The sequence below is a fragment of the Cololabis saira genome, chromosome 9 (assembly GCF_033807715.1).
Source record: "Cololabis saira isolate AMF1-May2022 chromosome 9, fColSai1.1, whole genome shotgun sequence".
Taxonomy (NCBI): domain Eukaryota; kingdom Metazoa; phylum Chordata; class Actinopteri; order Beloniformes; family Belonidae; genus Cololabis; species Cololabis saira.
In genome coordinates, this window is record NC_084595.1 from 48,140,421 (window position 1) to 48,164,796 (window position 24,376).

Sequence of the window (24,376 nt, forward strand, 5' to 3'; positions counted from 1 at the left end):
TCATTTTCCAGCAATGACTCAGTCAGCCGCCTCCTGCCATTCTTTTGCATTAGGACTCATCAGCGCTTCTTTCAGTGTGACCGGCTCTGTCACACGACACATATTTGCATGATGATCAACAGTCACTGTATCAGCAAACTCATCATATCCAAATCTTCTTGGAGCGTTTCTGATTCTGCCACTTGTTCTCACAGTACTGTCAGCTGTGACCTCATCATGTCGCGTTTCACTCTCATCTTCTTTTATGATTATCTCGTTCTCTGTGCAGGGTACTTTCACTTCCTGCGTCCAGTTGAAGTTTAATTCATCGAAGATGACATCACGGCGGATTAGAATCCTCCTTTTCTCTTCATCATACAGACGATATCCCTTGGCATTGTTTGCATATCCAACGAAACGAAGCTTCACAGCTTTCTTGTCAAGTTTCTTTCTTTGTTCATCTGGGATATGAGCATAAGCAATACAGCCAAATAGGGTTGCACGGTATACCGGTACCAGTATAGTACCGCGGTACTAGAGTTTTGAAAACGGTACTATACCAGCATTTAAAAACAAACGGTACTTTTATATATTTTTTCTATGCAAACAAATTGGTAAATTGGAGCCTCTCTCTTTAAGCACGGCGAGCTCAGCGAGTGTGACGTAGTTGCAGAAGCAGAGCCGCCTCCCCCTCCCACTTGCATGCGGAGGAGAGAGAAACGAGAAGTCGCGTGTTATTAGACAGACAGAGCGGGTTGAAATAAAATTGAAATAAATAGAGATGGCAGCTGCAGAAAAGCCCGTACTTTTGGACAAAATGGGGGCCCGAAGTACGGTGTGGAAATATTTCGGGTTCAAACCGAGCGATAAGGGCGAACCACTGAACCCGATGCACCGCAGTGCAAGCGCTGCTACAACGCGTGTCTCGCAAAAGGAGGCAACACTTCAAACTTGTCCAAACGTTTAAAGGACAACCACGCGGACTTGTTCCACGACTTCAGTCAAGAACGACAGCTGATAACTTTGTTCACCAGTTCACTGCACTGTCATGTCAATGAAAGAGGCACAGAGCCTCTCCCAGCCCGTAGTAAACCTACAGTAGCCTATACAGAGTTAAAACAGGTCCATGGTTAATAAATGCAATTTTTAAAATATTAAAAAAAAAAATTACATTCTTAAAATATTTAAATAAATTCCACAGACTAGAATATAACTTTAATATATTTTTTATATTTTAATATTATTTAATGTTTCATATATATTATAAACCATTAAGGCAATGAATTATATTAATTAATATTATATATTAAAACACACTTTTGTAAAACATTCCATTAGCCTACAATATCTAATCCTATCCTAGTAGAGGACTGTCTCAGAAAATTAGAATATTGTGATAAAGTTCTTTATTTTCTGTAATGCAATTAAAAAAACAAAAATGTCATACATTCTGGATTCATTACAAATCAACTGAAATATTACAAGCCTTTTATTATTTTAATATTGCTGATTATGGTTTACAGTTTAAGATTAAGATTCCCAGAATATTCAAATTTTTTGAGATAGGATATTTGAGGATATTTGAGTTTTCTTAAGCTGTAAGTCATGATCAGCAATATTAAAATAATAAAAGGCTTGCAATATTTCAGTTGATTTGTAATGAATCCAGAATGTATGACATTTTGGTTTTTGTAATTGCATTACAGAAAATCACAATATTCTAATTTTCTGAGACAGTCCTGTAGATAATAGAATGATCCTCAATTTATTTTTCTAGTTATGCCCATTTAATGTTTCATGTGGCCTATAGTTTCAAAACACAAACCTTTTGAACAATGAGAACAAGTAAAATAAAGCAATGGAATTCAAATTAAAATGACCATGTTAATTAAAATACTGTACCCCCTCCCTCCCCCAATTACAGAAGTCCAGTGCTCCTGGCTCAGAGAGGGTGACACCACCCACTCAAAAGCAGGAGTTTTTGCTGCTACAGTATTTTATTTAACATCGTGACTTTAATTTGAATGGCATTGCTTTATTTTACTTGTTCACACTGTTCTAAAGGTTTGAACATTTTAATATCCCATGCCAATTATTTATTTTATTTATTGTTGTTATTGTTCCCAAAGTCTGCTTTAAAATAAAGGAAAATATTGACATTGAGAGAGTTCCACCTTTTTACAAAAAGTATCGAAAAGTATCGAAAAGTATCGAAATACATATTGGTATCGGTATCGAAACGGAAATTTGGTATCGTGACAACCCTACAGCCAAATACCTTCATGTGACTCATGTCAGGTTTCTTTCCACACCATCTCTCATAGGGTGTCTCTTCCTTCAGAACAGCTGTGGGGAGCCTGTTCTGTATGTAAGCTTCGGTGGCTACAGCCTCTGCCCAGTACATTTTTGGCAACTTGGCATGTGACAGCATGCTCCTGGCTGCTTCAACTAATGTCCTGTTTTTGCGTTCTGACACGCCATTCTGCTGTGGCGTATGAGGTACAGTCATTTCATGGTGGATGCCTTGAGACTTCAAATATTCTTGAAACTCCTTCGATGTGTACTCACCACCACCATCTGTCCTCAGCTTTGTGACGCTCAGTCCAGACTCATTTGAGAATGTTCTCTCAAATTCCTTGAATTTGCTTAGCACCTCATTCTTCCGTTTCATGAAGTATACTTTGCAGCATCTTGTGTAGTCATCAATGAAAGTCACAAAATATTTTGATCCACTTATAGATTCAGTCTGCATGGGACCACAGACATCACTGTGAATCAGCTGCATCTTTCGTTTAGAACGGATTCCTCCAATCGACTTGAATGGCTTTTTAGCCAACTTGCCTTCCACACATCCTTCACAGAAGGGAATCTCCTTTTCTGCAGAGAAGTTCACTCCGTTCACCCGATCTTTGAGTTCCTTCAGCTTAGTAGTGTGACCTAGGCGCTGGTGCCACAGACTGGCCGCTACTGATGCACTGTGACATGCAGTGTCACTTCCTTCAATGTCCAACTGATATAGTCCATCAGCTCTTTGTGTTCCCATGCCTTGAAGTGTTCCATTTCTTCCACGTATGTAGCAACGAGACTTTTTGAACTGCACTGAATTCCCATTCTTGGTAGCAGCTCCCACTGAGAATAAATTCCCAGACAGCTTTGGAACATACAGCACGTCATACATTGTGACATTTTTTACATCACTTGATTTGAAAGTCATTTTCATGTTGACACGTCCAATTCCTAGGGCGTCGACCACCCTTCCGTCACCCAGTTTCACTGACTGATTTTTTGTGAATGGCTGGTAGTCGTGAAGAATATCCTCATTACATGTCGTGTGTTTTGATGCTCCAGAATCAATTAACCATTCAACTTACTGTGGTTTCTCACCGTTTGCCTCTCTGATCACAAAGGCACTCTCAGAGGAGTCTTCATCATCCTCACATGTCACATGTTTCGCTTTGTGAATTTTCTTTTTCATTTTATTTTTCCAGCTCGGGCAGTCACGTTTTAAGTGGCCTTCTTTTCCACATTTGTAACATCTCCACGTGCTTCTGTCTACCGCTCCCACTGTCTTAGAGCTATCCTGCACATTTCCTCGAAATTGTGATGACATTGCTGATGCACCTCCTGACGTAGCACCACTTGAATCATTAGCATTCACTCGCTTTTGTTCTTCATTTATTAAAGCTTGCTGAACAAACTTCAGTGTCAGGTTGTCAATCTTAGTTTCCAGTGCAGTGACAATTGTAGCATAACTTGGTGGCAAACTACCCAGCAGTGTTACGATTTGATCTTCCTCCTCAATTACAGATCCAATTGCTGTGAGCTGATCAGTCAATTCCTTCATTTGTTTTAAATGATCAGTTAAAGCACCTCCTTCCTTCATTTCACATCTGAAATATCTTTTCTTCAGGAACAGTTTATTTGCCAAAGTGTCTCTCTCAAAATGGGCTTTCAGCGTATCCCACGCCTCTTTGGGAGTTGTACAGCTTGTTATCAGGTACAGCTGGGGTGTGCTTACATTCAGCACTAACATGGAGAATGACTTCTCTCTCCGTCGAGTGAATTCAGCCTGTGCTGCTGCATTAGCACCTGCAGCTAGCGTCTCCGTCTCCATTAGCATGCCCCATAGTCCTTTAGCCTTTAGCAGGTGCTCCATCTGAAACTTCCATGTTGCCCAATTCTCCGGTCCGCTCAGCCTGTCAATAAACAGCTTATCCTCCATTGTGAAATCCCACAATACTGTTTATATCTTCACACAAAGTCCGTGTACAACAGCTTTTTTAGCGACGATCTGGGCCCATAACCTGTTGCAGAGCTTTTATTCACCATGCGTGCGCACACATCAACAGGGTACGCAATAAAAAAACAGGAAGCACTGTAAACTTTTCTTTCTTCTCTAAAACAGTCACTAACGCAGTCAGTAGAGGCAGTATCAATAAATAGTCAAACTGTGCCATCTAGTGGAGAAAACTATTGAAAACTATTGCATCACAACAGGGTGCTCCAGGGCCGGGTGCTCCAGGGCCGGGTGCTCCAGGGCCGGGTGCTCCAGGGCCGGGTGCTCCAGGGCCGGGTGCTCCAGGGCCGGGTGCTCCAGGGCCGGGTGCTCCAGGGCCGGGTGCTCCAGGGCCGGGTGCTCCAGGGCCGGGTGCTCCACCCAGTTAGCTGGAGTTCTCCCCAGGCTGTTCCAGCTTCTCCTGGATTCTGGCTGGATCCCCAACCAGTGGAAAGAGTCCACAATAATCCCCATCCCCAAAAAAGCACACGCAAAAGAGTTGAAGGACTACAGACCAGTGGTCCTGACTAGGGATGGGCGGTATGGACAAAAACATTTATCACGATGATTTCTGGCATTTATCCTGATAACGATAAAAATGACGATAAAAAAAATACCAATTCAACTCCATCTTTTTAACTATAAATCTATCACCACATTCAGTCTTTGGAGCCCCCAAAACACTGCTCTAAAAGAATACTAAATGCTACTAAACTACACCAATTATTACACCACTCTGGTGGAGACCTCAGCAGCTGCTGTTATATATAATAATATGTTATATATAATAATATATACCGTATTTTCGCGACCATAAGGCGCACATACATTTTATTTATTTTTTTTTTTAAATGTGCCGGGCGCCTTATGAAACGGTGCGCCGTGTCTATTACCTGAATTACGGTAATGTCAGGCCGGCCACCATGAGAACGGTAAAAAGAGAAGGGGGCGGGTGAAGCCTTGAGTTGCGGACGTGAATGAGACCATCCACTGAGCTGTTTAATGCGGAAACAGATGATGAAGACTTTTAAGGATTTGCTTGATGTGTAAAGTGAAATAAAATACAATCAAACTAAGTTTTGCTCCCACTATATTTTTAAATAAGCACACTTGTGTGTGTGTGTTCTGCAGCGCGTGTGTGTTATGCATGTCGGGAACAGAGGATGCACCTGCCGTGGGGTTGCGGGTCCGATCGCCGCATCCCCGGGGCAGATCCGGCTGAAATGCCGGTGCTCTTTCCCCGGGAGCCCCTGCTACCAGTCCATGTGGGTTCCTCCGGTCCCGGCCGGTCGGAACCGGTCACATTCCCCGGTTAAAGCCGCGGTGATGCGCGCTGCTCCAGCCCGACTTCCTGGTTCCCCAAGCGGGATCCGATCGAATTATCCTGGTTCCCGCCCGCTTTGGGAGAAGGGATTTCAGGGGTACGTCTCAGGTCGGATCAGCTTCCCCCTTCGAGATTTTCAGCCAAATCTGTCGGTTACAAACCCGGTACCGGATCCCGACATGCGCGTGTGTGTGTTCGCGGCGCGAAACACACACATTCTCATTTATGTGGTGCTTGCCTGCCCAGCTGATGGACAGAAACTATGGGGATTTTTAAAAGTTTCAAAACTTCGCATAAGACGTTTCCAGCCGGAGTCACTATAAGGGCGAATGGAAAGGGGTGGCTGGATGAAGGGATGATGATCAAGTGGCTGAGACAGGTCTGGAAATTCGGACTGGCGCAGCTGAATTAGCGGAGCGGAGCTTCTGTCGGATACAGATCCCCGACATGCGCGTGTGTGGGCCGGACCAGCGCGGGGGGGGCGGAGCAGGACCCGGGACGTGGGACCCGAGGCGGGGGACCCGGGACGCGGCACCCGGGGCGGGGGAGCGGAGCGGGACCCGGGGGGGGGGGGGGGGGGGGGGGGGGGCGGCGGAGCGGGACCCGGGGCGGGGGAGCGGGGGAGCGGAGCGGGACCCGAGACCGCCGCGGTCGGGATCCGCAGCACAACGGGGTATGAAAAGTTTATCTACTCTTGTGCTTGCCTGCCACGCTGATGGACAGAAACTGCCGGCTATGGTGATTTTTAAAAGAAAAGCGTTGCCTAAACAGACTTTTCCAGCCAGAGTGAAATGAAAAGGGCTGGTGGCTGAGACAGGTTTATGTGCAGCGCCCCGGTGGTTTTTTTTTAATTCTTTAATGCGGAAACAGAATATGAACCTTGGAAGGGTTTGATTGATGTGAAAAGTGAAATAAAATATCAAACTAAGTTTTGCTTCCGCTCTATTTTTAAATAAGCACTCTTGTGTGTGTGTGTTCTGCAGCGCGCGTGTGTGCAGCTCCATGTCTGTAGACGGTGCCTTTTGGGTCGGTGTGCCGTATGTGTGTTTTAAAACCAAAAATGACACACAAAACTGAGGGTGCGCCTTTCCACACGGTGCGCCGTATGGTCGTGAAAATACGGTAATGTAAAATATATAATAAATTACTTGTATTGCCATCCTTTGCACTCACTGTTTTTTTGCAGACTCTGCATATAATAGATTATGTTTAATCCTTGTCACTCTTTAAATCCAAACCAGTTCCAGAGCTGGAGCCTCGTTTAACAACGAGCTCCTCGCTCTCAGATCTGCCTTCCGCCATGTTTGTTATTTATGATTGATGGTTCTGCGTTAAAATCCTACGCCGTAGGCTCTGCGTCGATTTAACGCAGAACCATAAATCAGGCTTTACACAAAAACGTAAATCAACGGGAATTTATCATTTTTACCGCGAGATGACAAATTCTTACCGTGGGGAATTTTTTTGACGGTATATCGTGAACGGTAAAATATCACCCATTCCTAGTCCGGACCTCAGTGTTTTGCAAGTGCATGGAGAGAGTAGTGGGTGACCAGCTGTCTGACATGTTGGCTGACCAACTGGACCCCCTCCAGTTTGCGTACAGAGCAAGACGTGGTGTAGAGGATGAAAGTCTCACACTTTTAGACACCGTCACAAAGCACATGGACTCTACACACCCACACACCAGGATTTTATTCATGGACTTCTCTGCTTTTAACACTGTAAACGCCAGCACCTGCTGCACCGCCTGGCAGATCTTCAGGTGCACGTCTGTCCTTCACACACCTGGAGATCCACACCTGCCTGTCCTTCACACACCTGGAGATCCACACCTATCTGTCCTTCTCACACCTGGAGATCCACACCTGCCTGCCCTTCACACACCTGGAGATCCACACCTGCCTGTCCTCCTCACACCTGGAGATCCACACCTGCCTGTCCTTCACACACCTGGAGATCCACACCTATCTGTCCTTCTCACACCTGGAGATCCACACCTGCCTGCCCTTCACACACCTGGAGATCCACACCTGCCTGTCCTCCTCACACCTGGAGATCCACACCTGCCTGTCCTTCACACACCTGGAGATCCACACCTGCCTGTCCTTCTCACACCTGGAGATCCACACCTGCCTGTCCTTCAAACACCTGGAGATCCACACCTGCCTGTCCTTCACACACCTGGAGATCCACACCTGCCTGTCCTTCACACACCTGGAGATCCACACCTGCCTGTCCTTCTCACACCTGGAGATCCACACCTGCCTGTCCTTCACACACCTGGAGATCCACACCTGCCTGTCCTTCACACACCTGGAGATCCACACCTGCCTGTCCTTCACACACCTGGAGATCCACACCTGCCTGTCCTTCAACATACAGACTTTATCTACAAGAAGGCACAACAGCCTCCTGCTGAGGAATCTAAGGACATTTAATATCATCAAAGACATTTTAACTCTGGTTTACCGTTCACTCATTGAATTCGTTCTTACATTCAACATCTCATCCTGGTACAAGTCAGGCAGAAGTTATAAAATTCCACTGGTCCGGAAAAACATTTACAAAAAAATCATTCATTCCATCTGCCACAATCATTCTGAACACTATTAAATAGATCATTGCACTTTTAACAGGCACTAGTCATGTCTGCTCTAACTTATTTACTGTTTTTTTTTAACTTTTTAATGTATTTATTCGTTTTCCATTGTAATGTGTCTTGATGGGAATGTGTGAATGTGTTTGTGAGCCCTGTCAAAGAGGAATTTCTGTCACCATTGGGACTGACAATAAAGTATTCTAATCTAATTTAATCTACCTATTTATACTCAAAGCTTTCAATGTAATTCAAGGACATTACAAAATGCAAGACCCAAGTACTACGAATGCATAATTTGTTTTGGAAAAAGATATATTTTGCAGAAGTTACAATTTTATTCTGAGCGGTGTCGATGCAGTGGTGGATGATTGTGTATTACTGTATTTATGATTGACTTTTGTTCAATGTTCTTCACTGTGAATAACATAAGTGGTGCAAAAAAAAAAGGTGTCTGGTTCACAAGTTCTGTTTATGGAGTTTCATGTGTTTCTGTTTAAGAAAGTAGCCAGATTTGACAGACTTACCTTTTCAAGTCCGGCTCGCTACCCAGGTCTTGGTCCAGTGTGATTGTAGTGGCAGCTGGTTCTCCCTCCTCCTCGTCACTGGTTAGTGTGATATCTTTACTGGGGGGGAGGGTCTTGGCCTGAGGGAGGTGGGTCCCTGCATCATCAGGATCCAGCTCATCTTGGAAAGCAGACACCATTGGATTTCCTTTATCTTCACCATCACTGAGACAGGAGATAAGGACAGTTTACCTTTCATGTTTCCTGTCGTCTTCACACAGTGGTCACACGACGTCAGTACATGCTTCAGTGAAATCATTGTAACTGGGTAAGTTTAAAGTAATCCTAAACATCTCACCTGTCGCTGTCTGCAGCTGAAGTGGGTTGTTGGGGCACCTTGCTCTTTGACGGCAGGCTATCCTCTAGGAAACTCTTGTCCAGCCTTTCATCAGGCACAAAATCATCCACACTCTGCACTTTAGCAGGACACACCGGTGGAAGAGGTTCCTCTGAGGACAGCATTGGGACAAATTCATGTGTGACTATCAGGAAAGTCAATTCTATTCCCGTCTACTATGGTAATGCTGAAAAGCTCCCATCGGTGCACTGCCCAGTGCTTGCACAAGTACTCCAATGAAATAGTTAAATCAAATCACATGACATTCCAGCACCAGTTAGTCCTGTGATCCTTTGAAAAGCACTTCATTGCTCAACTGTAAAATCTCAAATCTTGTGACTGCTTATTTTGGTCTTTTAAGTTTTAGTTATGGTTAAATCATAGCACAGATTCAAATACTTCCTTATATTTGCAGGAAAGAAATGTGTCTCATACTTCAAAACAATCACAACATTGTATTTAAGGCAAGACCTCAATGAGAACATGACACTGCCATGTAAACATTTTTTGACCAGCTAATCTCAAGACAGTGATAGTTTCAGTTAGAAACAGTCAAATTAGTCAAAACTCCGGGTCTCCCGAGGGGGGCTGGGCCGTGGACGTGGGGGTCCCACTCGGAGGGCCCAGCCCTGCCTGGGTGGGGGGTGGCTGTCTGCGCTGGGGGGGCATTGCTGCCTTGGTCCTCCGTCGCTGGGCGGGGGCCGAGTACCCCTGCGGATGTGGGGACTCCGTGACCTTGGGGTGTCCGCCGGGGTGGCCCCATTCAAATTGACAAGACCAAGACTAGTTCAGCTCAAGACCGAGACCAAGACTAGTTCAGCTCAAGACCAAGACTAGTTCAGCTCAAGACCAAGACTAGTTCAGCTCAAGACCAAGACTAGTTCAGCTCAAGACCAAGACTAGTTCAGCTCAAGACCAAGACTAGTTCAGCTCAAGACCAAGACCGAGACTAGTCCAGCTCAAGACCGAGACTAGTTCAGCTCAAGACCAAGACCAAGACTAGTCCAGCTCAAGACCAAGACTAGTCCAGCTCAAGACCGAAACTAGTCCAGCTCAAGACCAAGACCGAGACTAGTTCAGCTCAAGACCAAGACTAGTTCAGCTCAAGACCAAGACTAGTTCAACTCAAGACCAAGACCGAGACTAGTTCAGCTCAAGACCAAGACTAGTTCAACTCAAGACCAAGACCGAGACTAGTTCAGCTAGAGACCAAGACCAAGACTAGTTCAGCTCAAGACCAAGACCAAGACCGAGACTAGTTCAGCTCAAGACCGAGACTAGTTCAGCTCAAGACCAAGACCGAGACTAGTTCAGCTCAAGACCGAGACTAGTCCAGCTCAAGACCAAGACTAGTTCAGCTCATGACCAAGACTAGTCCAGCTCAAGACCAAGACTAGTCCAGCTCAAGACCGAGACTAGTTCAGCTCAAGACCAAGACTAGTTCAGCTCAAGACCGAGACCAAGACTAGTTCAGCTCAAGACCAAGACCGAGACTAGTTCAGCTCAAGACCAAGACCAAGACTAGTTCAGCTCAAGACCGAGACCAAGACTAGTTCAGCTCATGACCAAGACTAGTCCAGCTCAAGACCAAGACTAGTCCAGCTCAAGACCGAAACTAGTTCAGCTCAAGACCAAGACTAGTTCAACTCAAGACCAAGACCAAGACTAGTTCAGCTCAAGACCAAGACCGAGACTAGTTCAGCTCAAGACCAAGACCGAGACTAGTTCAGCTCAAGACCGAGACTAGTTCAGCTCAAGACCGAGACTAGTTCAGCTCAAGACCGAGACTAGTTCAGCTCAAGACCAAGACTAGTTCAGCTCAAGACCAAGACTAGTTCAGCTCAAGACCAAGACTAGTTCAGCTCAAGACCAAGACTAGTTCAGCTCAAGACCAAGACTAGTTCAGCTCAAGACCGAGACCGAGACTGGTTCAGCTCAAGACCAAGACCGAGACTAGTTCAGCTCAAGACCAAGGCCGAGACTAGTTCAGCTCAAGACCAAGACTAGTTCAGCTCAAGACCGAGACTAGTTCAGCTCAAGACCGAGACTAGTTCAGCTCAAGACCGAGACTAGTTCAGCTCAAGACCGAGACTAGTTCAGCTCAAGACCGAGACTAGTTCAGCTCAAGACCGAGACCAAGACTAGTTCAGCTCAAGACCGAGACCAAGACTAGTTCAACTCAAGACCAAGACTAGTTCAGCTCAAGACCAAGACTAGTTCAGCTCAAGACCAAGACTAGTTCAGCTCAAGACCAAGACTAGTTCAGCTCAAGACCAAGACCAAGACTAGTTCAGCTCAAGACCAAGACCGAGACTAGTTCAGCTCAAGACCAAGACCGAGACTAGTTCAGCTCAAGACCAAGACCGAGACTAGTTCAGCTCAAGACCAAGACTAGTTCAGCTCAAGACCGAGACTAGTTCAGCTCAAGACCGAGACTAGTTCAGCTCAAGACCAAGACTAGTTCAGCTCAAGACCAAGACTAGTTCAGCTCAAGACCGAGACCAAGACTAGTTCAGCTCAAGACCGAGACCAAGACTAGTTCCGCTCAAGACCAAGACTAGTTCCGCTCAAGACCAAGACTAGTTCCGCTCAAGACCAAGACTAGTTCAGCTCAAGACCAAGACTAGTTCAGCTCAAGACCAAGACTAGTTCAGCTCAAGACCAAGACTAGTTCAGCTCAAGACCAAGACTAGTTCAGCTCAAGACCAAGACTAGTTCAGCTCAAGACCAAGACCGAGACTAGTTCAGCTCAAGACCAAGACCGAGACTAGTTCAGCTCAAGACCAAGACTAGTTCAGCTCAAGACCAAGACCGAGACTAGTTCAGCTCAAGACCGAGACTAGTTCAGCTCAAGACCAAGACTAGTTCAGCTCAAGACCAAGACTAGTTCAGCTCAAGACCAAGACTAGTTCAGCTCAAGACCAAGACCAAGACTAGTTCAGCTCAAGACCGAGACCAAGACTAGTTCCGCTCAAGACCAAGACTAGTTCCGCTCAAGACCAAGACTAGTTCAGCTCAAGACCAAGACTAGTTCAGCTCAAGACCAAGACTAGTTCAGCTCAAGACCAAGACCAAGACTAGTTCAGCTCAAGACCAAGACTAGTTCAGCTCAAGAACAAGACCGAGACTAGTTCAGCTCAAGACCAAGACTAGTTCAGCTCAAGACCAAGACCAAGACTAGTTCAACTCAAGACAGAGACCAAGACTAGTTCAGCTCAGCACTAGGTCGGCGGTTCGCATCCCGCTCTGTCCCAGTTTGCTGTCGTAGTGTCCTTGGGCAAGACACCTTACCCACCTTGCCCCGTGTGAATGTGTATGAATGTTGGTGGTGGTCGGAGGGGCCGTTAGGCGCGATATGGCAGCAACGCTTCCGTCAGTCTGCCCCAGGGCAGCTGTGGCTACAAACGTAGCTTACCACCACCAGAGAGAATGTGTATGGATGAATAATGATTTCTGTAAAGCGCTCTGGGTGCCTAGAAGGGCGCTATATAAATCCAAGTCATTATTATTATTATTATTATTATTATTATTATTATTATTATAAGACCAAGACTAGTTCAGCTCAAGACCGAGATTAGTTCAGCTCAAGACCGAGACCAAGACTAGTTCAGCTCAAGACCAAGACCAGTTCAGCTCAAGACCAAGACTAGTTCAGCTCAAGACCGAGACCAAGACTAGTTCAGCTCAAGACCGAGACTAGTTCAGCTCAAGACCGAGACCAAGACTAGTTCAGCTCAAGACCGAGACCAAGACTAGTTCAGCTCAAGACCAAGACTAGTTCAGCTCAAGACCAAGACTAGTTCAGCTCAAGACCAAGACTAGTTCAGCTCAAGACCGAGACTAGTTCAGCTCAAGACCGAGACTAGTTCAGCTCAAGACCGAGACTAGTTCAGCTCAAGACCGAGACTAGTTCAGCTCAAGACCGAGACTAGTTCAGCTCAAGACCAAGACCGAGACTAGTTCAGCTCAAGACCAAGACCGAGACTAGTTCAGCTCAAGACCAAGACCGAGACTAGTTCAGCTCAAGACCAAGACCGAGACTAGTTCAGCTCAAGACCAAGACTAGTTCAACTCAAGGCCGAGACCAAGACTAGTTCAGCTCAAGACCAAGACCGAGACTAGTTCAGCTCAAGACCAAGACCGAGACTAGTTCAGCTCAAGACCGAGACTAGTTCAGCTCAAGACCGAGACTAGTTCAGCTCAAGACCGAGACTAGTTCAGCTCAAGACCGAGACTAGTTCAGCTCAAGACCGAGACTAGTTCAGCTCAAGACCGAGACTAGGTCAGCTCAAGACCAAGACCAGTTCAGCTCAAGACCGAGACCAAGACTAGTTCAGCTCAAGACCAAGACTAGTTCAGCTCAAGACCAAGACTAGTTCAGCTCAAGACCAAGACCGAGACTAGTTCAGCTCAAGACCAAGACTAGTTCAGCTCAAGACCAAGACTAGTTCAGCTCAAGACCAAGACTAGTTCAGCTCAAGACCAAGACTAGTTCAGCTCAAGACCGAGACTAGTTCAGCTCAAGACCGAGACTAGTTCAGCTCAAGACCAAGACTAGTTCAGCTCAAGACCGAGACTAGTTCAGCTCAAGACCAAGACTAGTTCAGCTCAAGACCAAGACTAGTTCAGCTCAAGACCGAGACCAGGTCAGCTCAAGACCGAGACTAGGTCAGCTCAAGACCAAGACCAGTTAAGCTCAAGACCGAGACCAAGACTAGTTCAGCTCAAGACCAAGACCAAGACTAGTTCAGCTCAAGACCAAGACTAGTTCAGCTCAAGACCAAGACTAGTTCAGCTCAAGACCAAGACTAGTTCAGCTCAAGACCAAGACCGAGACTAGTTCAGCTCAAGACCGAGACTAGTTCAGCTCAAGACCAAGACTAGTTCAGCTCAAGACCAAGACTAGTTCAGCTCAAGACCAAGACTAGTTCAGCTCAAGACCAAGACTAGTTCAGCTCAAGACCAAGACTAGTTCAGCTCAAGACCAAGACTAGTTCAGCTCAAGACCAAGACCAGTTCAGCTCAAGACCAAGACCAGTTCAGCTCAAGACCAAGACCAAGACTAGTTCAGCTCAAGACCAAGACTAGTTCAGCTCAAGACCAAGACCGAGACTAGTTCAGCTCAAGACCAAGACCGAGACTAGTTCAGCTCAAGACCAAGACTAGTTCAGCTCAAGACCAAGACCGAGACTAGTTCAGCTCAAGACCAAGACCGAGACTAGTTCAGCTCAAGACCAAGACTAGTTCAACTCAAGGCCGAGACCAAGACTAGTTCAGCTCAAGACCAAGACCAAGACTAGTTCAGCTCAAGACCGAGATTAGTTCAGCTCAAGACCAAGACTAGTTCAGCTCAAGACCAAGACTAGTTCAGCTCAAGACCAAGACCGAGACTAGTTCAGCTCAAGACCGAGACCCTGACTAGTTCAGCTCAAGACCAAGACTAGTTCAGCTCAAGACCAAGACTAGTTCAGCTCAAGACCAAGACTAGTTCAGCTCAAGACAGAGACTAGTTCAGCTCAAGACCAAGACCGAGACTAGTTCAGCTCAAGACCAAGACTAGTTCAGCTCAAGACCAAGACCAAGACTAGTTCAGCTCAAGACCAAGACCGAGACTAGTTCAGCTCAAGACCAAGACCGAGACTAGTTCAGCTCAAGACCAAGACCCACACTAGTTCAGCTCAAGACCAAGACCGAGACTAGTTCAGCTCAAGACCAAGACTAGTTCAACTCAAGGCCGAGACCAAGACTAGTTCAGCTCAAGACCAAGACCAAGACTAGTTCAGCTCAAGACCGAGATTAGTTCAGCTCAAGACCAAGACTAGTTCAGCTCAAGACCAAGACTAGTTCAGCTCAAGACCAAGACCGAGACTAGTTCAGCTCAAGACCGAGACCCTGACTAGTTCAGCTCAAGACCAAGACTAGTTCAGCTCAAGACCAAGACTAGTTCAGCTCAAGACCAAGACTAGTTCAGCTCAAGACCAAGACTAGTTCAGCTCAAGACCAAGACTAGTTCAGCTCAAGACCAAGACCGAGACTAGTTCAGCTCAAGACCAAGACTAGTTCAGCTCAAGACCAAGACCAAGACTAGTTCAGCTCAAGACCAAGACCAAGACTAGTTCAGCTCAAGACCGAGACTAGTTCAGCTCAAGACCAAGACCGAGACTAGTTCAGCTCAAGACCGAGACTAGTTCAGCTCAAGACCGAGACTAGTTCAGCTCAAGACCGAGACTAGTTCAGCTCAAGACCAAGACTAGTTCAGCTCAAGACCGAGACTAGTTCAGCTCAAGACCGAGACTAGTTCAGCTCAAGACCGAGACTAGTTCAGCTCAAGACCGAGACTAGTTCAGCTCAAGACCGAGACCAGTTCAGCTCAAGACCGAGACCAGTTCAGCTCAAGACCGAGACCAAGACTAGTTCAGCTCAAGACCGAGACCGAGACTAGTTCAGCTCAAGACCGAGACCGAGACTAGTTCAGCTCAAGACCAAGACTAGTTCAGCTCAAGACCGAGACCAAGACTAGTTCAGCTCAAGACCAAGACTAGTTCAGCTCAAGACCAAGACCAAGACTAGTTCAGCTCAAGACCAAGACCAAGACTAGTTCAGCTCAAGACCAAGACCAAGACTAGTTCAGCTCAAGACCAAGACTAGTTCAGCTCTAGACCAAGACCGAGACTAGTTCAGCTCAAGACCAAGACTAGTTCAGCTCAAGACCAAGACCGAGACTAGTTCAGCTCAAGACCGAGACTAGTTCAGCTCAAGACCGAGACTAGTTCAGCTCAAGACCAAGACCAAGACTAGTTCAGCTCAAGACCGAGACCAAGACTAGTTCAGCTCAAGACCGAGACTAGTTCAGCTCAAGACCAAGACCAAGACTAGTTCAGCTCAAGACCAAGACCGAGACTAGTTCAGCTCAAGACCAAGACCGAGACTAGTTCAGCTCAAGACCAAGACCGAGACTAGTTCAGCTCAAGACCAAGACCGAGACTAGTTCAGCTCAAGACCAAGACCGAGACTAGTTCAGCTCAAGACCGAGACTAGTTCAGCTCAAGACCAAGACCGAGACTAGTTCAGCTCAAGACCAAGACCGAGACTAGTTCAGCTCAAGACCAAGACCGAGACTAGTTCAGCTCAAGACCAAGACTAGTTCAGCTCAAGACCAAGACCGAGACTAGTTCAGCTCAAGACCAAGACCGAGACTAGTTCAGCTCAAGACCAAGACCGAGACTAGTTCAGCTCAAGACCAAGACCGAGACTAGTTCAGCTCAAGACCAAGACTAGTTCAACTCAAGGCCGAGACCAAGACTAGTTCAGCTCAAGACCAAGACCAAGACTAGTTCAGCTCAAGACCGAGACTAGTTCAGCTCAAGACCAAGACCGAGACTAGTTCAGCTCAAGACCAAGACTAGTTCAGCTCAAGACCAAGACCGAGACTAGTTCAGCTCAAGACCAAGACTAGTTCAGCTCAAGACCAAGACTAGTTCAGCTCAAGACCAAGACCGAGACTAGTTCAGCTCAAGACCAAGACCGAGACTAGTTCAGCTCAAGACGAAGACCGAGACTAGTTCAGCTCAAGACCAAGACCGAGACTAGTTCAGCTCAAGACCAAGACTAGTTCAACTCAAGGCCGAGACCAAGACTAGTTCAGCTCAAGACCAAGACCAAGACTAGTTCAGCTCAAGACCGAGATTAGTTCAGCTCAAGACCAAGACTAGTTCAGCTCAAGACCAAGACTAGTTCAGCTCAAGACCAAGACTAGTTCAGCTCAAGACCAAGACCGAGACTAGTTCAGCTCAAGACCAAGACCAAGATTAGTTCAGCTCAAGACCAAGACCAAGATTAGTTCAGCTCAAGACCAAGACTAGTTCAGCTCAAGACCGAGACTAGTTCAGCTCAAGACCGAGACTAGTTCAGCTCAAGACCGAGACTAGTTCAGCTCAAGACCGAGACTAGTTCAGCTCAAGACCAAGACCGAGACTAGTTCAGCTCAAGACCAAGACTAGTTCAGCTCAAGACCAAGACCGAGACTAGTTCAGCTCAAGACCAAGACCGAGACTAGTTCAGCTCAAGACCAAGACCGAGACTAGTTCAGCTCAAGACCAAGACCGAGACTAGTTCAGCTCAAGACCAAGACTAGTTCAACTCAAGGCCGAGACCGAGACTAGTTCAGCTCAAGACCAAGACCGAGACTAGTTCAGCTCAAGACCAAGACTAGTTCAGCTCAAGACCAAGACCGAGACTAGTTCAGCTCAAGACCAAGACTAGTTCAGCTCAAGACCAAGACTAGTTCAGCTCAAGACCAAGACTAGTTCAGCTCAAGACCAAGACTAGTTCAGCTCAAGACCAAGACTAGTTCAGCTCAAGACCAAGACTAGTTCAGCTCAAGACCAAGACTAGTTCAGCTCAAGACCAAGACTAGTTCAGCTCAAGACCGAGACTAGTTCAGCTCAAGACCGAGACTAGTTCAGCTCAAGACCAAGACCGAGACTAGTTCAGCTCAATACCAAGACCGAGACTAGTTCAGCTCAAGACCGAGACTAGTTCAGCTCAAGACCGAGACTAGTTCAGCTCAAGACCGAGACTAGTTCAGCTCAAGACCGAGACTAGTTCAGCTCAAGACCGAGACTAGTTCAGCTCAAGACCGAGACTAGTTCAGCTCAAGACCGAGACTAGTTCAGCTCAAGACCGAGACTAGTTCAGCTCAAGACCGAGACCAGTTCAGCTCAAGGCCGAGACTAGTTCAGCTCAAGACCAAGACCAAGACTAGTTCAGCTCAAGACCGAGACTAGTTCAGCTCAAGACCGAGACCAGTTCAGCTCAAGACCGAGACCGAGACTAGTTCAGCTCAAGACCGAGACCGAGACTAGTTCAGCTCAAGACCGAGACCGAGACTAGTTCAGCTCAAGACCAAGACTAGTTCAGCTCAAGACCGAGACCAAGACTAGTTCAGCTCAAGACCAAGACTAGTTCAGCTCAAGACCAAGACCGAGACTAGTTCAGCTCAAGACCAAGACCGAGACTAGTTCAGCTCAAGACCAAGACTAGTTCAGCTCAAGACCAAGACCGAGACTAGTTCAGCTCAAGACCAAGACTAGTTCAGCTCAAGACCGAGACCAAGACTAGTTCAGCTCAAGACCAAGACTAGTTCAGCTCAAGACCAAGACCAAGACTAGTTCAGCTCAAGACCAAGACCGAGACTAGTTCAGCTCAAGACCAAGACTAGTTCAGCTCAAGACCAAGACTAGTTCAGCTCAAGACCAAGACTAGTTCAGCTCAAGACCAAGACCGAGACTAGTTCAGCTCAAGACCAAGACCGAGACTAGTTCAGCTCAAGACCAAGACCGAGACTAGTTCAGCTCAAGACCAAGACCGAGACTAGTTCAGCTCAAGACGAAGACCGAGACTAGTTCAGCTCAAGACCAAGACCGAGACTAGTTCAGCTCAAGACCAAGACTAGTTCAACTCAAGGCCGAGACCAAGACTAGTTCAGCTCAAGACCAAGACCAAGACTAGTTCAGCTCAAGACCGAGATTAGTTCAGCTCAAGACCAAGACTAGTTCAGCTCAAGACCAAGACTAGTTCAGCTCAAGACCAAGACCAAGACTAGTTCAGCTCAAGACCAAGACCAAGATTAGTTCAGCTCAAGACCAAGACTAGTTCAGCTCAAGACCAAGACTAGTTCAGCTCAAGACCGAGACTAGTTCAGCTCAAGACCGAGACTAGTTCAGCTCAAGACCGAGACTAGTTCAGCTCAAGACCAAGACCGAGACTAGTTCAGCTCAAGACCAAGACCGAGACTAGTTCAGCTCAAGACCAAGACTAGTTCAACTCAAGGCCGAGACCAAGACTAGTTCAGCTCAAGACCAAGACCAAGACTAGTTCAGCTCAAGACCAAGACCGAGACTAGTTCAGCTCAAGACCAAGACTAGTTCAGCTCAAGACCAAGACTAGTTCAGCTCAAGACCAAGACTAGTTCAGCTCAAGACCAAGACTAGTTCAGCTCAAGACCAAGACTAGTTCAGCTCAAGACCAAGACTAGTTCAGCTCAAGACCGAGACTAGTTCAGCTCAAGACCAAGACTAGTTCAGCTCAAGACCAAGACCAAGACTAGTTCAGCTCAAGACCAAGACCGAGACTAGTTCAGCTCAAGACCAAGACTAGTTCAGCTCAAGACCAAGACCAAGACTAGTTCAGCTCAAGACCAAGACCGAGACTAGTTCAGCTCAAGACCGAGACTAGTTCAGCTCAAGACCGAGACTAGTTCAGCTCAAGACCGAGACTAGTTCAGCTCAAGACCGAGACTAGTTCAGCTCAAGACCGAGACTAGTTCAGCTCAAGACCGAGACTAGTTCAGCTCAAGACCGAGACTAGTTTAGCTCAAGACCGAGACTAGTTCAGCTCAAGACCGAGACTAGTTCAGCTCAAGACCAAGACTAGTTCAGCTCAAGACCGAGACCAGTTCAGCTCAAGGCCGAGACTAGTTCAGCTCAAGACCAAGACCAAGACTAGTTCAGCTCAAGACCGAGACTAGTTCAGCTCAAGACCGAGACCAGTTCAGCTCAAGACCGAGACCGAGACTAGTTCAGCTCAAGACCGAGACCGAGACTAGTTCAGCTCAAGACCGAGACCGAGACTAGTTCAGCTCAAGACCGAGACCAAGACTAGTTCAGCTCAAGACCAAGACTAGTTCAGCTCAAGACCGAGACCAAGACTAGTTCAGCTCAAGACCAAGACTAGTTCAGCTCAAGACCAAGACTAGTTCAGCTCAAGACCAAGACTAGTTCAGCTCAAGACCAAGACCGAGACTAGTTCAGCTCAAGACCAAGACCGAGACTAGTTCAGCTCAAGACCAAGACTAGTTCAGCTCAAGACCAAGACCGAGACTAGTTCAGCTCAAGACCAAGACCGAGACTAGTTCAGCTCAAGACCGAGACCAAGACTAGTTCAGCTCAAGACCAAGAATAGTTCAGCTCAAGACCAAGACTAGTTCAGCTCAAGACCAAGACTAGTTCAGCTCAAGACCAAGACCGAGACTAGTTCAGCTCAAGACCAAGACCGAGACTAGTTCAGCTCAAGACCGAGACCAAGACTAGTTCAGCTCAAGACCAAGAATAGTTCAGCTCAAGACCAAGACTAGTTCAGCTCAAGACCAAGACCGAGACTAGTTCAGCTCAAGACCAAGACCGAGACTAGTTCAGCTCAAGACCAAGACTAGTTCAACTCAAGGCCGAGACCAAGACTAGTTCAGCTCAAGACCAAGACCAAGACTAGTTCAGCTCAAGACCGAGATTAGTTCAGCTCAAGACCAAGACTAGTTCAGCTCAAGACCAAGACTAGTTCAGCTCAAGACCAAGACTAGTTCAGCTCAAGACCAAGACCGAGACTAGTTCAGCTCAAGACCAAGACTAGTTCAGCTCAAGACCAAGACTAGTTCAGCTCAAGACCAAGACTAGGACAGCTCAAGACCAAGACTAGTTCAGCTCAAGACCAAGACTAGTTCAGCTCAAGACCGAGACTAGTTCAGCTCAAGACCAAGACCGAGACTAGTTCAGCTCAAGACCAAGACCGAGACTAGTTCAGCTCAAGACCGAGACTAGTTCAGCTCAAGACCAAGACCGAGACTAGTTCAGCTCAAGACCAAGACTAGTTCAGCTCAAGACCAAGACTAGTTCAGCTCAAGACCGAGACTAGTTCAGCTCAAGACCGAGACTAGTTCAGCTCAAGACCAAGACCGAGACTAGTTTAGCTCAAGACCAAGACCGAGACTAGTTTAGCTCAAGACCGAGACTAGTTCAGCTCAAGACCGAGACTAGTTCAGCTCAAGACCGAGACTAGTTCAGCTCAAGACCGAGACTAGTTCAGCTCAAGACCAAGACCAAGACTAGTTCAGCTCAAGACCAAGACCAAGACTAGTTCAGCTCAAGACCGAGACCAGTTCAGCTCAAGACCGAGACTAGTTCAGCTCAAGACCAAGACCAAGACTAGTTCAGCTCAAGACCGAGACTAGTTCAGCTCAAGACCGAGACCAGTTCAGCTCAAGACCGAGACTAGTTCAGCTCAAGACCAAGACTAGTTCAGCTCAAGACCAAGACTAGTTCAGCTCAAGATCAAGACCGAGACTAGTTCAGCTCAAGACCGAGACTAGTTCAGCTCAAGACCAAGACTAGTTCAGCTCAAGACCGAGACCGAGACTAGTTCAGCTCAAGACCGAGACCGAGACTAGTTCAGCTCAAGACCGAGACTAGTTCAGCTCAAGACCGAGACTAGTTCAGCTCAAGACCGAGACTAGTTCAGCTCAAGACCGAGACTAGTTCAGCTCAAGACCGAGACTAGTTCAGCTCAAGACCGAGACTAGTTCAGTTCAAGACCGAGACTAGTTCAGCTCAAGACCGAGACTAGTTCAGCTCAAGACCGAGACTAGTTCAGCTCAAGACCGAGACTAGTTCAGCTCAAGACCGAGACCTCTTCAGCAAAAAAATGACCAGCCTCCAACACCGCCCTCCATCTCAGCAAAGGAATGAATATAAAATGTTAATGATTTTAATTGGACTTTATTTGTCGATGAAAACTGAATTTTAGTTATTAAAGATACACACAATTATCGACTTGAAATTGCATTATTTACCATTATAGTAGCCAAATTACACTGTATATCATCATCACTGAAATGGCATAGACCTAATGCTTTTATATCAGTGAAATCCTCCTGGATTTGTTAGAGAGTGAGATGTAGAGATACAGCATATAGTAGCAGCTGGAGCTGGTGGCCTTGAGTTGTTCAGTGTAGCTACATTTGTTTGAATTCTTTCTGTGCTCTGGATTCTGCTGTCTAAAGATTAATAAATTATACTGATAGTTAATTCTTGAGCTGCATTCAAAATAAAATGAACACAAATTAAACGGCAATCAATTTTGTGGGGGAAATTAGTCACTTAAATTAGTTGACTAATGAAAAAATTTGTACAAAGATTCGTCATCAGAAAATGAGTCGTTAGTGGCAGCACTACTGATAATAGTGTGTGTCTCGTAGATGATCTTGCTTAAACTTTATTTTAAAGATTGAAAATGTTTTGACATGTCACAAGGATCAGAGTCGACTCAATTTACTCTACTGGGTACCAGAACTGCTGTCACACTGTACTACATGTAAACACAGCTGACAGAATTTGATAACAAAACAATTATATAAATAATAAAAAATAATTGACTGCTGAATAATATTTATAGCCTCAATGGATGGTGTTTGGTCAGTATTTGATTAGTCTTGTTTTACAACTTTAAAACTTGAAACCTATAAAAGAAAGAAGAAAAGAAGCATCTGGTCTACAACTATTTTGAGATATACCATATAATTTGTATCATATTTGACGCCATTTTATTCGTCAGTACAATGAAATATTGTGTAAAAAGGATATCACAACCTGGACGATAAACCAAAAATGTACCGTTACTGACACTGCGATTACAGACATCAATTTTTCCATGTCGGTAAGTTCTGTGTTTTGAAAAAAAAAAAAAAAAGGAAATAAGCATCTTTCAGAGAGGCTAGTTTCATTCACCTTTAAGACAGCGTGTCTGTAATCACGTGACTCCACCCATCCAGTCAGAACAAGTAGGGAAACCCAAGAAAATGGCTGACGGTTCAAAGGAAGAAGCGGCTGACATAACAGGGCTGTCTAGTGTGAGACTCACGCATTTCAACAAGTTCACACTCTCACGCTACACATAGCATTTTAATGCTGAGAAATTAACTTCACCCAACAGTAACTCCAACAGCCCATCTTACAAACGCGGCTCGCTACTTTGCGTTGAGCTCTAAACTCAGTCTGGAGTTACCGACCAATATAGCCAATCTGAAAATAGAATTTTTTTGTTGCCGGCTAATGGTTATCGTACATTTATCATTATCGAGGTAAAACTGCCTAATTTATCGTGATATTGATTTGAGGTCATATCGCCCAGCCATAGCTGCTGCTATCAAATATTCAATAGATTAATCAAGTAATCGGATAAAACCTACTTTTGCTTGATTAAAGCCCAATTATAAATATTCAATAGAAAACAAGACAGATCACTTAATAAGCACAACCAATTTCTTTCCTTTATAAGTTGTAAACTTTAACTGTTCAGATTCATTCGGATGTGTATGTCTAAATACTGTGAACACACAACAATCACACTGTAAAGCAGGTGCATTGCCTTAAAGGGAGGTGTCATTGGGAATGTAGCTGGCGAGCTGCTACAGTCACAGCGGCTCCAGCTCCATCCCAACGATCCTCCCATCCCTTATGGAGTGAGTTCCAGCTACTGCCATCAGGACGCAGGTTTATAGTCCCCAGAACCAGGACCACACGCTACAGGAACAGCTTCGTCCCTGCTGCTGTCTCTCTTTTAAACAAATCTTAACGCATTTTATTTATTACTGAGGTCTATCCTGCTTTTAACTTATTTATTTTTATTTATTAGAAACCCTGACCTTGGTTTTTACTTTCCTTATTCATTCATTGTTCTTTGCCTTGTGGGCAACATCTACTTTTATCCTGTCAGTGAGCATCGTGATACCTGCCATGTCTGTCTGCTGCTGTTGCAAACCTGTTCATTTTTTTCATTGTTTTTCCTGTGTCAAATTAATGACAGTAAAGATTGTGTGTGAGATCCTTCCATCTACTGCAAAACAAATCTACCTATGGCTTTTAATAAAGTTAACTTGAAGCATTTAACACAAGGGACTTGCCTGGTGCAGAAGCAGGAGTCTCCGTTGCAGGAGAAGAGCCAAACCAGCGGGAGATGAACCCGCGTTTCTGGGGGGCTGATCCTGCAGATGGAGCTGAGGAATGTTGGTGTTCAGGTGACTGGGCCATCGTCGTCATCTCTGTGACGGGCGAAGCTGCCCCAGCAGCCGTTGAGGCGGGAGACGGAGGTGACGAGGCAGACACAGATTGGGGCTGAGGAAGCACCTGAGAGGGTAGAGAAGGCTGCGGGGTGCTGGGGCTGGAGCTGCCGGTGGACGGCCCACTCGGAGGGACGATGGGAGACTGAGAGCCAGAAGAAGGAGTCTGACCATTGGCTGGACCGGGAGAAGCATAGCCCTTACATCGAGATTCCAAGTTCTCCAGGAAACTGCACAATTCACAACAGGATAGTCAATAAACTCACTTGCATATCTGAAAGTATAAACATTTTTGTGAAGAGTCGCAGTTGCAAAAATGGTGTTATAATCAATGTTGAAAATACTTTAGTCATATGTTGAATGAATGAATGAATTACACCACAAACACTGCGCACACACACACTTTGT

General features: G+C 46.0%; 1 protein-coding gene across 5 annotated transcripts in view; it reads right to left on the bottom strand.

The window, feature by feature from the left end:
* rabl6b (RAB, member RAS oncogene family-like 6b) overlaps positions 1-24,376 on the bottom strand; it is a 57,923-nt gene that overhangs the window by 20,484 nt on the left and 13,063 nt on the right. For all 5 annotated transcript variants that reach the window (XM_061729712.1, XM_061729709.1, XM_061729711.1 and 2 more), the window contains 3 exons: positions 23,813-24,198; positions 9,043-9,193; positions 8,706-8,909 (listed from right to left, as the gene is read on the bottom strand). In XM_061729712.1, the coding sequence (XP_061585696.1) occupies positions 8,706-8,909; positions 9,043-9,193; positions 23,813-24,198 (741 nt within the window). The remainder of the gene's footprint in view (positions 1-8,705; positions 8,910-9,042; positions 9,194-23,812; positions 24,199-24,376) is intronic.